The following is a 15,502-nucleotide window of genomic DNA, read 5'->3' on the forward strand; positions in this document are numbered from 1 at the left end:
TTTGATAACCCACCAAAGTCGATCAACATACCAACTGTCTTTTCGTCTTGTTTTTTTTTTTTGATTCATTTTTTTATTTTTTACTCATAAGTTATAGCCTAACTTGTTAAAAAAAGCAGGGAAAAAAAGTTCACTTTCTTTTTTTTCTCTCCTTGTGTTTATTTTCTAAATTAAAAAAATTCTATTGAGGTGTTGCGACCGTGCTATATTTTAAACTGTTTTCCTGTTTTGGTATCATGCTCGCGTTATAACCCTAATAATGATAATCATGCTTTTATTTGCGCCCATTGCGATAACATAGGCTACAGTAGGCCTTCATTGCGATCACAGATGCGATACAACAGACGACAGGAAGCAGCGAAGTAACATTTAGTCTTCGAGTTAGCTGCTCCCCTTATTTTGGCTTGCCATTAAGTGTCCTTGCCGAGACACAGCCGCGTGCTCTGGAGCGGTGTCGAACCCACGTCCTTTCGAACGTAGCGCAGACGTTCTCACCACTCGGCTACCCAGCCGGCAACACTCGCGGTTTCTCGCTTCTACCTTTTTGTAGACTTCTGTTATTTTTGGCCGATATATTTTTTTCGATGTGATGGTCCGAAATAAAAACAAACCTACGGTAATTGAACTAATTCCATAAGAAACTGATAAGTTGATTTTCATAACACAGGCCATCATTCCTACAATGCGTCATCGCTTTGTAAAATTAACATTTTAATCTTTTTTTTGAAACAGTGCAATGATAGCTTTTTTGAAACTGCTACACCTGCGGCGACGGAGAGCGGTGTGATTTCTGAGTGGCGTTGCACTTGGGGTGAGGTCTGCCAGCTTAGGTTGAAGGGGGCAGACTTGGGAGTCGAGGTAGCCTACCTGTAGAACGAGAGAGTTCATCGAAAACTCTTTACAAGCAAACAAAATTTGGAATGATAGAACGGGCCACAGGGACAGGCTTAACTTTCCGCAATCAAAATGGTATTGCGACCTTCCTGTTAATGTACAAGTAGCCTATTCAATTGGCTCTCAGAGCAATTTGAGTTTGAGACTCCTGTTCTAAGGAGTAGGCTAAATGGCTTTGACCAAAGTGATAAATATATCACACAGACACCAAACCGGTGCTTTTATCTCTCAGAAAGGTGAAAAGAATAGTTTGAGCCGCAGGCCTACTAGTACACTAAGCTACAACCAGTTAGGCTTACTGGTGCAGGTTTTTTTTAGATTACCGTAATAAAATAACTTGTGTGTATTTTTCGATATTTCACATACGCTGGTAGTTTACGCACTTAAAAACTGAAGAAAAGAAAGAAGCGCAAACGTTAAATTAATGTAAAAATAACAGAAGTTGCTGTATGGGTTGGTATGTATAAATATGATAACTATTTCTGGATTGCGCTGTCTTGACTGTCCCTTTTTAGAAAAATGAAAAAGTATTGAACGGATACCAGGTAAGGGTGGAACCTGCATCATATTTTTAGCTGAATGATATGAATGAAAGACAAGCATCAGTCACCGTAGATTTTGTCAGAATCAGGTTATGAGAGAAAATAATGTGGGTTTGTATTGTACGTGGTTCTGGAATGGTTGTTTTGCAATGAAGTGCTCAGCAAGATTTGTAGATGGGGTAGGACTCGTTTGTGATAAGGTGTCTTGTTTAAGTTTGAAAACATGTCAATTTTGATTTGTATTTTTTCTTTTCTTGATCAGCAGTTGCATGTTAGGTACCGTACTGTACATCAGGCAATAAGTTTTGTCATTAAAAAAGCGTTTTCAACTTAGAATTTTTGTATTATTGAGCTATAAATTAAACATTGAAAAGGCTATCTAAAGATGTGGAAAACGTGAGGAACTGCTTGAAGTACGTGTGGATTAGATATTAACCAAGAAGATGCCGCTTGTTAAGCGTGCAGTTGAACCATCTACCTTGTGTAGGCAGGCAATTCCAAGAGAAGTTAAAAGTGAGCTGGAATGTATGACCAACAATACTTTGTCTGGTGAGTTAGTTTTCTAGAATAATTGTCAATATCATCTGTTGGATTATAGTAATGAATTATCACTAAGCTAGCCTATTGTTTTGAGATTTTGTAATATTGTCCTTCATGAGTTTAGCTTCATGATGTGTCATATATGATATCTTGCACACTTCAGGTGCTCATGTGGTTCAGTTGTTAGCACTTGTGTTGTTGAAAACAATTCGTATGTGTATGACGCATTGATGTCTACGGCATAACCAATTGTGGAGCTGGTATACAAGTCCCCCCCTCACCCTTGGCAACTCATGACAAAGAGGAATTGACCAAACCATGTGGATTGAAGTGCGTGAACAGTAAAGCAAAGGTAAAGTAGTTTCACCCTATATGTTTGGTTGAGTCCTGTCTTTGTCATGAGTTACCAAGGGGGGAGGGGACTTGTATACCAGCTCCCCAATTGCTTGTGATGCTTTCTCGACCTTTGCTATGTTGACGTGTATTGTTTTTAATATGATGGTCAGAAATAAAAAACAACTGAACTCAATTTATTGGTATCATGCTTTTCTTGAGCCACTGTCTTTTATAAGGAACAACTTTCATAATACCAGTTGATTGCTGATTTGTTTAATATTGTACAATTGATGAAGAGTACACTATTTAATATTGATCAAACGTGTTAGTTGCCTCCAAGTCTAAACCGCACAAATGATGAGAAATAAAAGTTTATGAGACATGGTTTACAATCGAGTAAATATGTTATGTCATCAGACATACACTTACACTATTATTGGTCTTAGTTGCTCAGGCTAGTTTTATTGGTCAAAACTTTACAATCGAGTAAATATGTTATGTCATCAGACATACACTTACACTATTATTGGTCTTAGTTGCTAAGGCTAGTTTTATTGGTCAAAACTTTTTCTTATAACTCTTTTGTAGCCTGCACAAAAATTGTGTTGTTTAAGTTTCTGTCAATAGTTATACCGTTTTTGACTTTTGATTCGCGCACTGTAAACCGACACTTTTGGCATACCTCTGCTTAGGCTTTCATAATAAGCTATATTTTAGTAAAAAAATCATGGAAAAACGAACGTAAGTTGCAATTGCAGGTCTATATCCGGCATGCAAAAACTTTTTACTGGCACACCGACTGCAAAATAGTAAATTTTAACATCCCCAGATAATGCTTTTGATTTTTGCTTAGTGAAATCATGACCTGTATACGATTGGTGCTAAAGTAGCTGAAAGAAAAATTAAAGCAAAATATTTTACAATCCATCTTAACATAAATTTGTTTTTAAAGAATAGTTTTATGATTTGTAGTGGCATCAGTAGGAAGTCGAACCTTGCACTTGTCAATACCTCTTTTGTGAAGCCAAAAAAATTTGTGTCATCTGCACTGAATCCATGAAACGTATGCTATATATACAATAATACATGTACCTAGCTTACAAAGCTTTTCACAACTTTGTTGCGACATGACTTTTGTTTTGGTCATCATCAACTTGTGACAATGTGACATTAACTAAAGGTTATATCGCACTGCCAACTCGTTCAATTTTAACCTTCCTTTAAATTGCTGCAACTGGTTTGTAAATTTAACAAATGATTGTGACGAACGGCTATTGCAAAGGTGGACACCTGCAACGTTAAGATGGTGTCACAGCTTCTCTCAGTTAATTGTTCTAAAAACACGAGGAAACTAATTACAAACTTTTTTAAATATTTAAAAAAATCTGGCTGGGATAATTAGAACAAACAAAGATAAAGATAAAGTAATACATGTTATGAATAAAAAAAAAACAATTTTTTCCAAAAGTTCAAAACATGGATTGTGATGAAAGACTGTAAGGTTTGTTGTCCAAACAATCTCTGAGTTTTTGTAGAAAAACTGTAAAACAATAGAGACTAGTAATTTTGGTAATTTTCTCGCTTTGCCGAAACAAAATAATGTATCAAATAATTTCATATTTTCCTTTTACTTCCAAACTAGAAAATATGCATGATAATGTTCGGTACAGTTACATCAATTCAATGTGAAAAATTCAAAAAAAAGTTTTTGCATGCCTGGTATAAACCTGCTGTTGCAACATTTGTTTTTCTACATTTTTTTACCAGAATAGCTTATTATGAACAGTCTGCTACTATTCAAAGAATCCGATTCATACAAGCCAATTTGGAGAAATCCCACAGCGGCATCTGTTTATTCAAAGGGATTCGCTTATAGTTGAGGTTAACCAAGTAAGGTGTCAGCGAAAAAGTCTCAACTAAAGTCAGCAAGAAAAAAAGCAGTTATCAAGCGGCGTTTCATGATTAACAATGGAGGTTAATTAAATAAACCCTCAGCCAAAAAAAAGCAGTAGTCAAACAGTACCGTACCAAGTAAAATGTCACCAAAAAAGACTCAACTAAAGTCTCAGCAAAAAAAGATTAACAGTTATCAAACGGCGTTTCATGGTTAACAATAGAGGCTAATTAAATCACCTGTCACCCAAAAAAGCATTTGATGTTCATAATTAACTAAATTAAAGTCTAGTGGCAGTTTAGAATAAACCTGAGTTTTGGCATTACATGACCTGAAATTCCTTCCATTAGCTTCTTGGTTAGACCCAGCTCATGGCAGAAGAATAAAAAATTCACCGAATCGGCTTTCTTCGTAAAAGGCTGTCTTCGAATCGGCTTCTCTGAATCGGATTTTTCAAAATGGGTGTTCCATATTATGAAAGCCTAAGCAGAGGTATGCCAAAATGTCGGTTTACATTGCTATTCATTTTATGCTAGGTTTCAAGAAATAAAATATGTTACATTTTGTTGGTAGCATTTATTTTACTCAGCACAGAGTTTACTTGGTTTGTAGTGTTGTAGCACAAGAACCTGCTAAAATCCAAACTCTTAAGTCTTTTTTCAAATACAGTTGATTGAAATTTGATGCTAAAGCCAAACTAATGAATTCATTTACTTAATATAATCCATAGCAAAGATTTCTATGTAAATTAATAGCCTATTGTTTTACCATTATAAACACAAAAGTGTTATTGGCGGAGTGGTTCTGCTGTGACTTTGGCAATGTGCTACACAGATCATGATTTAAAACCATGCAAGAGGTTGAATTAGGTGTTTACATTTAAGAAAAAGCATTGTTAACCAATGCAATATTATACAAACCTTTCTTTGAGTTTTAATTATTCATTCTAGTTGCAACCATGCCTTTTAAATATTTTATGTTTTAACTTTTTGTGCTATTACTTCGAAAGCTGTTTTTTAAGACACTATCTTTTAATTAAAGTTTCTTTCACATGTTTCTGCTTCAAGCTGATCAGTATACTTGTAGGTTTAAAAAGTAGCTTATTGCATAAATATAATCATATGTGTGGACAGTGTGGTAGACAATCGCAAAGTAGCAAGAATTGACACCGAAAGGCATATGTTTTTCCCATGAGGCCAGGCTCATTAGTATCGCACCACTAATTCATGTCACGGAATCACAAACGTTGCCTTTACCAGTCAGTTAAATCATTTTTGTTGTGGAAAGAAAACAACCAAATCCTGATTAGCGATTATTGATGCGCAATTGCGCATTGCCTCGTTGAAGTATAACACGTGTCTAACTGTAAATTCTTTCTACCTTGCAATAGGCTGCAAAAATATGTATACAGTTAGTATATAGTTGATTGGATAGTCTTAATAGCTAGCATAGAGGCTGCACCATTATAGTTAGCAAATTGCAATGGAATAGCATGCCTCGAAATTCACGGCGGACACCGCGGACATGTCCGCCGTCACAGCATGTGATGTCCGCGGAAGTACCATCTAGATCGGTCATATTTGTCCGCCGAGAAATAACACAGGAGCGATACAAATTGTCATTGCATAGCACGATTAACAAGTGTTGCGAGAATATAATTTCCCGCGCATTCTAGCGTGCATCTGGAAAATGTGAATGCTGTATCCCTTAGCTTCCATTCAAGCAGGAAAACTTTCGGTTTTTATGTTGCTTCAACTATTGATGACATTTTTCATCCTGATATTGAACCAGCGAAACAAAGGTGAATTCTTCGCTAAGAATCGATGGGAGTACCAGTACTTCCACACTAAGCACGCGCAACTTAGTTCAAGTCTTACGTCACAATATCTGGCTTTGATCTCCGAGTAATATTGATAAGGCAAAGTTGGTTACAAAATTAGGTTATACGAGTAGGCTATTACAGCAAGATGTGCAGCAAAATTTGTTAAGTTTGGGTATTACATTAAGAAAAGGCCCTGGGAAAATTCACTTTCGCTCACTTGACACGCAAAAATAAACCTAACGGAAAAAGCCTAGTGAAACTTTGCACAGCAGAAAATAGTAGCGTTAGTGCAGAAATTTTCCCACTCGTGCCCAGAGCATTGTGACGCAAGAAGCCACACAACCTCGTTCGGTGGAAGTTAATCAGTTATGCGGCGTATTAAGCAGCTACACGGCGCTTTGACTCTTCAAGCGCACGTCGTTGGTCTGGTGAAAGCCTTTCAGAGTGACTTCGCTGAAATTAAAGCCTTCTAAACCGCAGCTATAGTTCTCAAATGGCGAAGAATTATCAAGATAAAGTGTTAAGCATGACAATCGACGCTAAAACTGGTGTGTCCGCCGTGAAACTTAATTTGTCCGCCGAGATAGCTGCTCAGACCGGACACGTTTGTCCGCTGTCAGCAAAAACGGATTTCGAGGCCTGGAATAGTTCTCTTTTCTAGTCAGTAGGCTACTCAGCCTAGTGCTGACTGCCAGGACAATCGCTCCTTTCTGCATATATATTATAATCATGTTGTTTGTATCATTGTTTGATTAATGTATATGTACTAAAATGATATGTAGTAAAAAGTAATCATGCAATTACTAATGTTTTGATCCATAAATCAACATTATTGGATTGTTTGTTATATATGTTTTATCTTTATTTTGTAAAGGTGTGTTGTAAAATTATTTTTAGGAGTGGTGCTTCAACTCTCTTCCCTCTCCATTCATGCTGAAGATATGTTTGGGGAACTATTTTCCGAGGCCAATTCTTTCTACTCTAGAGCAAGTAAACTTCAGGATCGAATTGACAATTTAAGTGTTAAAGTCACTCGACTTGATTCGACAGTAGAAGAAGGTACAGATTTTTGAATAATTTAAATTCTAAAATTTGTAAATTAACTTCATTAAATCAAGTTTGTGTCAGTATTAATAGAGTGGTATAATCGTGGGTCTGCTACTATTCGGTGAGTCCGATTTGGTGAGTTCCTAACCTCTAACCCCAAACCCCTAACCCTAAAACGGCAATGATAATTAGGCTACGGTACCCAATAATTAAAAAAAAAAAAAAAGAAAAATCCCCCGTTAAGGGATCGGACTCACCGAAACGGGCCATTCCGTATAATCGTGGCACCTTGCTTTAGATGACAAGATACATTTTGGTTGATACATGTATTTTTGCCATTAAAGTTTGCTCACACTATTAATTTTGAATCTTGTAAGATATTGCTAGAGATATATTATTCCTATAATGATATTGCTGTATTCGTTTGAAGTCCATGGAAAATTATCATGATAAGTTGTAATTTTCAGTGTCTCTTCATGACATCAATATGAAGAAAGCCTTCAGATCCAGTGGAATAACCGACCAGCAAGTGGTTTCCAGAGAGTCCCTTTCGGAAACTTTAAAGGCAACTTACAATAAAGCAGATAAACCTCCGCCTTTGCAAGATCTCAATCAATTCAGGTATTTGGTTAGCTGTGATTCATGTTGATTTTTTTAAATCTCTGGTTTTGAATCCGGCCTTTAACACGCAACCAAATAATATTGGTGTAAGTAGTTCACGGAGCATTTTTCTGCAAAAATAGAACCTCTTTTTGGCCAGCTGAGTGGAACAGAAGTCGATAGCAGTAGACACGTACAGTATTTCGGCCGTGTTGCTGTTCCCCGTCAGCAACTGAACTGCCATAAAGGTCTCCCCCAGCATTAATCGCCGATTTCGTTTATTGAGAGTTAAGACATTTCTTTTGCGATAAACTTGACGATAAATTTTAACTTTTGCAATTGCAATGAACCGTCTCGGTTGCGATAAAACCGTGATTTTCTGTACACAAGAGAAGTTTCCCAATGCATTTTCAACCGTCTATATTGACTGAGGTTTTATTGATATTTGATTTGTTTCTTATTGCTCCCATTACCATCAGTTCTCATTAACAACTGTTGAACCACTGTACAATTGATATAATTGATTTACTTTTCCACTTTTTCGTCATAATATTTTGTTGCGTGTTTTAGTTTCCGCCAATTTGCTCTATTTCACAACAATTTCCATCCATTCACTCACGCACTTTCTAATAATACGCACTTATCCGGAATGGCATTTGCTTATCTTTTACTTCCGCGCTTGTCAGAAAAGCCATTCACAAACGCAGCTGTCTCGTGCTTACTCATAGAAAGCAAAGGTTTCTGATTTTGCTTATCCTCTTGCATTCTACGCTGTTTAACTTCGGTCATATTAACTTTGCCCATCACAAGCAGTAAATCTTTGCCTCAAATTCAACCATGCCGATAGTTAGCTTTGCTGGAAAGTGCGGCTGTTTATGGTGTGGATTTGACCCTTTGTCACGTTCTTTGGCCTTTTCCTTTTGCAACCGATATGTGACCTGTAATTTATAATTTAACAGGGATGAAGCTTGTGCTAATAAAGTGTTGACCATGTTGGCAATGTCGTTCATTCATGACCTAATGCAACACTCTCTTTAAATAGTCCTTTTTGTTTTGCAGTCAATACATTGATTCAACACACCATTCACGCCATGTCGCCAGTTATTTTAAATTAAAGCTTGCACACATTAATCGACTTGTGTAGATCGGTCAAGAATAGAATGACGTGTAAATTGTATCTCTTATCAAACTCTTTACAACCTTTTTCACCCTATATTAAGCCGTCAGAAGATGCTTGGGTGTAGATTAAGACCGGTCAAGAATAGAATCGCGTGTTGTGCTATGCTTGCCTGCATTTTCTGTGAGGACAACGTTCATTGGTCACTAATCCTGTCTGGCTGTCTGAATAGATTTTCAACCTTGTCTTTCAGGGACGATGGCAGAGATGCACTGAAGATTTATACTGACCCGGATTACTTCTTTAACTTATGGAGAGAAGCAATGCAGAAGGAAATGAGGGATGCAAAGGAAAAACGGCGTGAACAACGGAAAAAAGAGGTTATTACATTTACACCATAAATTAACTATATTCGTTAATTATGGTTATTGCTTTAAGTTTAAGCAAAGCCATTTTACCAATCATAGTTTTTTTTTGTTAGTGATTGACAATGGTAAAAATGAAATACCGGTAGGTTTAATTCGACTATTACTCTTTTTGGCTTACAACTTCTCTGACTAATTTATAAGTTTGCAATGGTTGTGTGTAAGTTAGTGCGGTTTGGTAGTTGTTTGTTTATGAACATTAACTGCGTGGTCAAGTGGCAAGAACGTTGTCTTTTGCTGCAAAGGACGTCGGTTCAACGCCAACTGAAGGCATAAACTAAACATTTAATTAGACACAAGATGATTGGTTTGCTTGCCTTTCAGTCCTCAATCTTTAACTGCCTTTTGTAGCTTGGATATGACAAAAACTGTCTTTGTGGGTGACACTGCCCCAGACAGCAAAATCCGTCATTTTTACATTGATTCAACGCCTGCAGACGTTGAATCAATGTAAAAGTGACGGATTTTGAAGCCCGGGCAGGTGAACTTTCTTATAACATCTTGTAATTATGAGATTTTCCGATCATTTTCGAAGAAATAGTGCACTATTCACTCGTGTTCGTGAACCGTGGATGATACTTTTGAATCTTTTTGATGACATGACGACCATTACGTAGTTGCACAATTACTATTGTGAATTACTGTGGTCTCCAAGTCCAATGTGCATTGTGCAACTGTTACTCAGCTGTTTGTAATGTTTGATCATCCAGCAAAAGTTTAAATTACATCTCTGTTTGATACAAACACTGGCCCTCAGTTGAACGTGTTTCGCTTGTGCCGCATCTGTAACGGCGCAAGTCATATCATAATTTCAGCATCTCAGTGACGTGATAAAGCTTTATTGAAAAAGGAACGCTAAAGAAAATGTATTGCATGGATATTGGATAGGGATGCGTGAGGTGTCATTGTTGATGGAAAATTGTTTTCTTGTGATCGCAAGTTGTTTTTTTAAAACATCTTATGGTTGTTTAGAGAAGGTTAAGAAATTAAAAGTGGTGTTGCAACGATCTTCTTATTGCTGGTAACATAATTTAGTTTATTCTTTTATTTGTTATGTTGCAGTTTTCATCTTTTTGTTTGTTGAACTTCTGTAGCTGTAGAGTACTGTAATTTATAGGGTTTGCGCATCAAGATTAAACCTGGAGTCTTTGGTTATCAACTTAATGGCACCTTCACGGTTACGTATTGCAATCCAGTTTCACTACTGCTTGGTGTAGTCAAGAAACTATTGTGGACATTCCGAATCAGGAAATGTAAAAATGGCCCAATCTCAGCCGACAATCAACCCTTTTGTACATTGATTCAACGTCTGAAGACGGGTTGGTTGCTGGGATACATTGATGCTTAATGGTAGCAACCTGAGAGAGGATAGTTTGGTTGGCAGAATTGTCTCAAATCTCCGTTTCCACTGAGCAATCCAAATAAACGGAATATCCGCGTGGTTTTGGAACCAATGAACTGTGATACAACGGGAAACATTATTATGCGTTACTTTCAAGCACACGCAATCGTTAATAGTGCCTACTGTCTTGTTTCTACTGTCTTGCAGCTGTTCACGATTGGCTTAGTGCCGTGTATGATAAACTTTCGTGGCACACTTTCAAATCTATGTCTAGTGTTTCAAGCTTACATTGTCCAACGTCCATTGTTAAAGTTGTTAGCTGTCACGTGTGCTACTTCCTTGATTGAGTCATTCGTTTTGCAGACGTAACTTAATGCAAATAAGACTGGCATATTGGTTGGGTGATGAAATGTGTGATTAATTGTTGTTTCAGCGTAAAGCAAACCCCAACATGCGGAGAGAGGCGAAGGTCAAGGCTGCTGTGCCGGCATCTCGAATGAAAGCGATGCAGATGAAGCATGGCGCTGAGTTTGTTGACGCTGCAGCCAACATCCAAACTAGGCCTGTTTCAAACCATGTCAATGCAGCCCCAGTGCCAGACCAACCCAAGATGAAGTGAGTTAAATTTCTACATAATGTTTCAGGAAAAATGTTTATATGAGCACTTGAGCAGTGTTGCCAGACGTCCACCAGTAAATTTCTTCAACACTTGTCATAACATTTTCCCATAGGCGAGTTTTACCAACGTCAATCGCACCAAAGCTTGTTTCAGAATAAAACGGCCTTCATTTTTTACAAGACGGGTGGTATGCGTCAAGAATAAAATAACTGAAATGCCGATCAATCCCGCAGCTACTGTCGTGATTTAATCTTTAAAATCGTTAAATTTTTTCAGTCGTTATTTCATTTCTCCGAATTGGGAAAAAATCCAATCTGGCAACACTGTTTGAGAAACGTGCCGATTTTTTCTCGTTTTGGTGCAATTTGTGTACTTCACAATTTTCGACTTTGACGTCACACTTGTAGATTGCTTTTAACATGAGCCATTGAACACGCAATGATGTCGCCACCACATGGTCACTCGGTGAAACGAATGTACAAGCTTGATGCCCAGTTGCAACGTCATGCACTGCAAACTCACTTACAGCTTGTAACGTGTTTTATTCACTTCACCGTGCAACATTGTACCATTTTTGCTATGAATATGATCACAGAGAAAGCATGAAACCAAAGAGAGCAACGTATTGCTTTTTGGTTTAAACTTGTAGATAGCTACAGTCTACAGATTCTGTTGCTGCGTTTCTCAACCTACTCAACCATAGTTGACGTTTTCGCATTTGAGATCTGCCTCCTCTCTGCTTATATTTAGTGGTTGTTAAATTTAGTTTCCTTTTGTTGCAGGTCCAACCAGACAACCCCTGACGTTCGGTCTACTGCGACGTCGGATTACGACACTGCGTCTCGTGCTTCGACTTACTCTCCCTCTACTCTGCCCCCATCCCCACCCCCCATACCAAACGACTTCCCCCCACCCATTACTGACCTACCCGAGCCACCACTACCACCCCCGACAGGTATGAATGGACAAATACCTGACTACCCCATTCCAAATAATATTTCTCCCCCACCATTAGATAATGTCCCCCCACCCCCTCCTCCAGCAAATGTTCCCCCACCTCCGCCGCCCCCTCCACTGGCTCTGGACTCCCCAGGTGAGTTGTTTCAAAATTTAGTTCTTGACGCCAATAAACCTCACTTGTTGGTTTGTTTGCCCATAACTTAAATAAAAAGCTTTCTCACCCCTTTCGTAAACTGTAGTCTTCTGTAGCAACCTCTTCATTTTGCTTTCAAAAAGCCTGGTGTTCATTCCGAAATATCAGGGTCGACCAGTTGTCTGCAGTGACTCCTCCCGTCATAGTCATACACTGAATTCCTATCCGGAGACGTCCACAATTCCCAACAAGTTGGAACTTCGATTCCAGCTCAGTACACAATACTCAATACACATAGATATGCATCACATGATCCCAAACAGGCGTGAAACTTAAGTTTGGCGTCTTTCGTTTTTATCCGATTGGGGCTTTGATGGCTACAAAGTCTCACATCCCCTTGAGTGATGGGCATACATGTTTGTATGGTTAAGTTTATACAGCGCTTACTTAAGAAGTTTATCAAATATTTATTGCAGTATCAGATGCCAATACCGGCGGCATGGCAGCGCAGTTGGCAAACGTTCGATTGAACAAGGCTCCTCAGCAAGAGGCTGCTCCGGTGGATAGCAGAGGCGGTTTGTTGCAGGCCATCAGAGTTGGTGAGTGTTTTGTCAGACAACTGTAGCCATGTTGATTACTTGGACAAGAAGGATATAAAGACAAACTTCGTGTCTATTTTCTAAAAATAGAAAATAAACTTCTTGAATTATTCCTTTTCTACTGGTGAAACAATTCTGAATGTATAGAACGAAAATATCATTGGAAACTTCGTTTTGACGCTAATTATTTCATGCACCTTGCCAAGATTGCTTGATGGGCTTGCTTATTTACTACCTACTTTTCAAAACAACTAAAAGAAATTGGGAGCTCCGCGTTACGTTGTAATATCATATGGTTGACTGCATAGTTTTTTGTTCAGGAATAAACTTAAAGAAAGTAGAAGAACGCGAAAAGACGGCTGCGACGTCACTTGGAGGCGGAAATGACGTGGCCTCGATCTTGGCTCGCCGAATCGCTGTTGAGTTTTCCGATTCGGAGTCGGATTCTTACGTGTCTGATGACGATGCCGAGTGGGAAGATTAAACAGCTCGAAGTTAGTGAACAAATGAACAAGCAGTGCAGGGTTCGAAATGAGAGGTGACTTGTACAAAATGTACAATGGTGGCGCAGTATAATAAGTTACAGTCCAGTGACAATGGTTCACAGCTCAGCTCACCCCATCGTTGAAGTGAATATGGTTCATTTGTTTTCTTGGCGTCGAATAGAAAATAAGATACACAACGCTTTGATTGATGACGTCACTGCTCACCATACATTATACGCTGTCTAAACTTTGCCGTAGTTTTGCAACTTTTTTAGGGTTGTAGCTTTTTCAGTTTTCTTAGCAAGCATTTGTCGTGTGTAAATCATTTTATGTTGCTTTCAATATGATCTGTTTTAAATATACTCACACAAATGTCGATTGAAATGAACTTTTTATGCTGTGGGAAGCTCATCTTTTTCGATAACCTGTGGTCACTCACAACTCATCTGATCACTTGTCACTCGGTGGCGACAAACTCTCCTAATTCCAATGAACTTATCTGAACTCGGTACTCACAGCTGAAGAAATGCGACCGGACGTGATGCATCAAAACCGTGTGCACTTGCATGGAACTTACGAACAAATTTGAGTTTTAGTGTGTTTATCGTATGAAACATATAGAAGTAGAATAATTTGCCTTACTCGTCACCTCAAAGGGATTAGAAAAAAGTGACAAATTATGCAAACATGTCAAAACTATAGGAATTGTGCAGATCAAAACTACTGGGACCGACTAGGTATGACCAATAAAACGAACTGACAAATTAAACGTTAGCGAATTGTACTGTTTTTGTGTGTTCATATTTATCATATGAAAGTTGTATTTTTATGTCTTTAACACGTTTCTTAGGAATTCCTATTCTGTTCTTTAAATTTCCGCACCTCTTGTTATGTTGTAGTGGAAAACCAACAAGCAAAATTGGTCTGTTTCGCATTATTCCACATCTGCTACGGATGTTGAAACAATGCAAAAAGCACCAAATTTGCGAGTTAGCATAGGCCATTTTCCATCTCTTTTGGTTGAAAATGTTTTCTTCTTTTCGCTGATGTTTTTCATTGAACGCTGACAGTTTCTGGCTGCATGCTTGGCCATTGATGACGTAACTATGTTGTGCGCCTGTCAAATTGTTGGTTACTGTTCTTGCGTATCAGCAATATTGTTGAATAACGTGTATTCAGAATTTTCATAGCTTTACCTTGGAAAATCAATGTTAATTTAACGGTTTTATTACGTCTCTTCTACTTTGAACTATCACATTTAAGATTGCTTTTGACTGGAAAGATTGTTCGCAGCGTTTATGTGACTTTACACTTGTCAAAATGTAACATTCGATGGATCATTTGCATGTTTCGGGACTTTAGTCTTTGCAATTGTTTCAAAACTTTCCATGTTTTGTTCATAGTCGTGCACTTTCATGTTCCCATTGTTGCATCATTGAAATCATCTCTTGGCGATCAGGAGAGTTTTGATTCCGCTTCCATAAAACAAAAGCTTAATTTTTACATCAGCCCAACAGAACCTGATGTTGAAAATGTAACTTTTGTTTTTAAGCTGATGAATGGCAAATTAAACGGAGCCAACTTTGCACTGGTTGGTAGCTGCTGGCTATTGAAATATTCATTGTTGTACTGTACTTTAAAAGATTGATGACAGTTTCGGATATGTACTCTTGTCAAAAGATGAAATATTCATGTCCTCTACAGCATGGTGGTTGTACAGAAAACATCACACCTTGTACCCGGACAGCAAATCAGTCGTTTTTACATTGATTCAATGTGAAAAAACGACTGATTTGCTGTCTGGGTAACAGCCGGTCAATCATTGTCTGGCATTTTGCGTCATAGTTTTGACTCGGTTGCCTGAGAAATACTTTTTCGATTTACCGTACTGTAGAATCTTGCAAAGTGGTCGCTTTCATAGTTTTACTACAGTGCTGTACATTGCAGCTTGAACTTCAGAAAACTACCATTGGTATGTATGTAGCCTAAATCTTGTGCGGATTTTTTCACGACGCTTCTTTGTAACGAGAAATTATGTGCAGTATTGTTAGTTGAACTTATCGAATGTCTATTGATCAATACATAGCTTATGAAGGTGTTGTGAGTTTGAAACACGCGGCACAAGCGCATTGACTCGGCAATCGCCG

The 15,502-nt window shown here is 38.1% G+C and overlaps 1 protein-coding gene across 1 annotated transcript; it reads left to right on the forward strand.

Annotated features, from left to right (window-relative positions):
- The first annotated feature begins 1,721 nt into the window (after positions 1-1,721).
- Positions 1,722-15,453, forward strand: LOC145766367 (actin-binding protein WASF3-like). The gene is made up of 8 exons (XM_082578065.1): positions 1,722-1,985; positions 6,926-7,087; positions 7,543-7,696; positions 9,046-9,172; positions 10,993-11,174; positions 11,961-12,271; positions 12,748-12,870; positions 13,191-15,453. The coding sequence occupies exons 1-8, from the start codon at positions 1,880-1,882 to the stop codon at positions 13,352-13,354; spliced, it is 1,329 nt and encodes a 442-aa protein (XP_082434191.1). The 5' UTR covers positions 1,722-1,879; the 3' UTR covers positions 13,355-15,453.
- The last annotated feature ends 49 nt before the right edge of the window (positions 15,454-15,502 follow it).

Source organism: Aplidium turbinatum, chromosome 3, assembly GCF_918807975.1.
Source record: "Aplidium turbinatum chromosome 3, kaAplTurb1.1, whole genome shotgun sequence".
In the NCBI taxonomy this organism is placed as follows: domain Eukaryota; kingdom Metazoa; phylum Chordata; class Ascidiacea; order Aplousobranchia; family Polyclinidae; genus Aplidium; species Aplidium turbinatum.

Coding starts and splice junctions, on each gene's coding strand:
- LOC145766367 (XM_082578065.1), top strand. CDS start 1,880: ATGCCGCTTGTTAAGCGTGCAGTTGAACCATCTACCTTGTGTAGGCAG. Junction 11,175..11,960: donor CCAGACCAACCCAAGATGAA/GTGAGTTAAATT, acceptor CTTTTGTTGCAG/GTCCAACCAGACAACCCCTG. Junction 12,272..12,747: donor ACTGGCTCTGGACTCCCCAG/GTGAGTTGTTTC, acceptor TATTTATTGCAG/TATCAGATGCCAATACCGGC.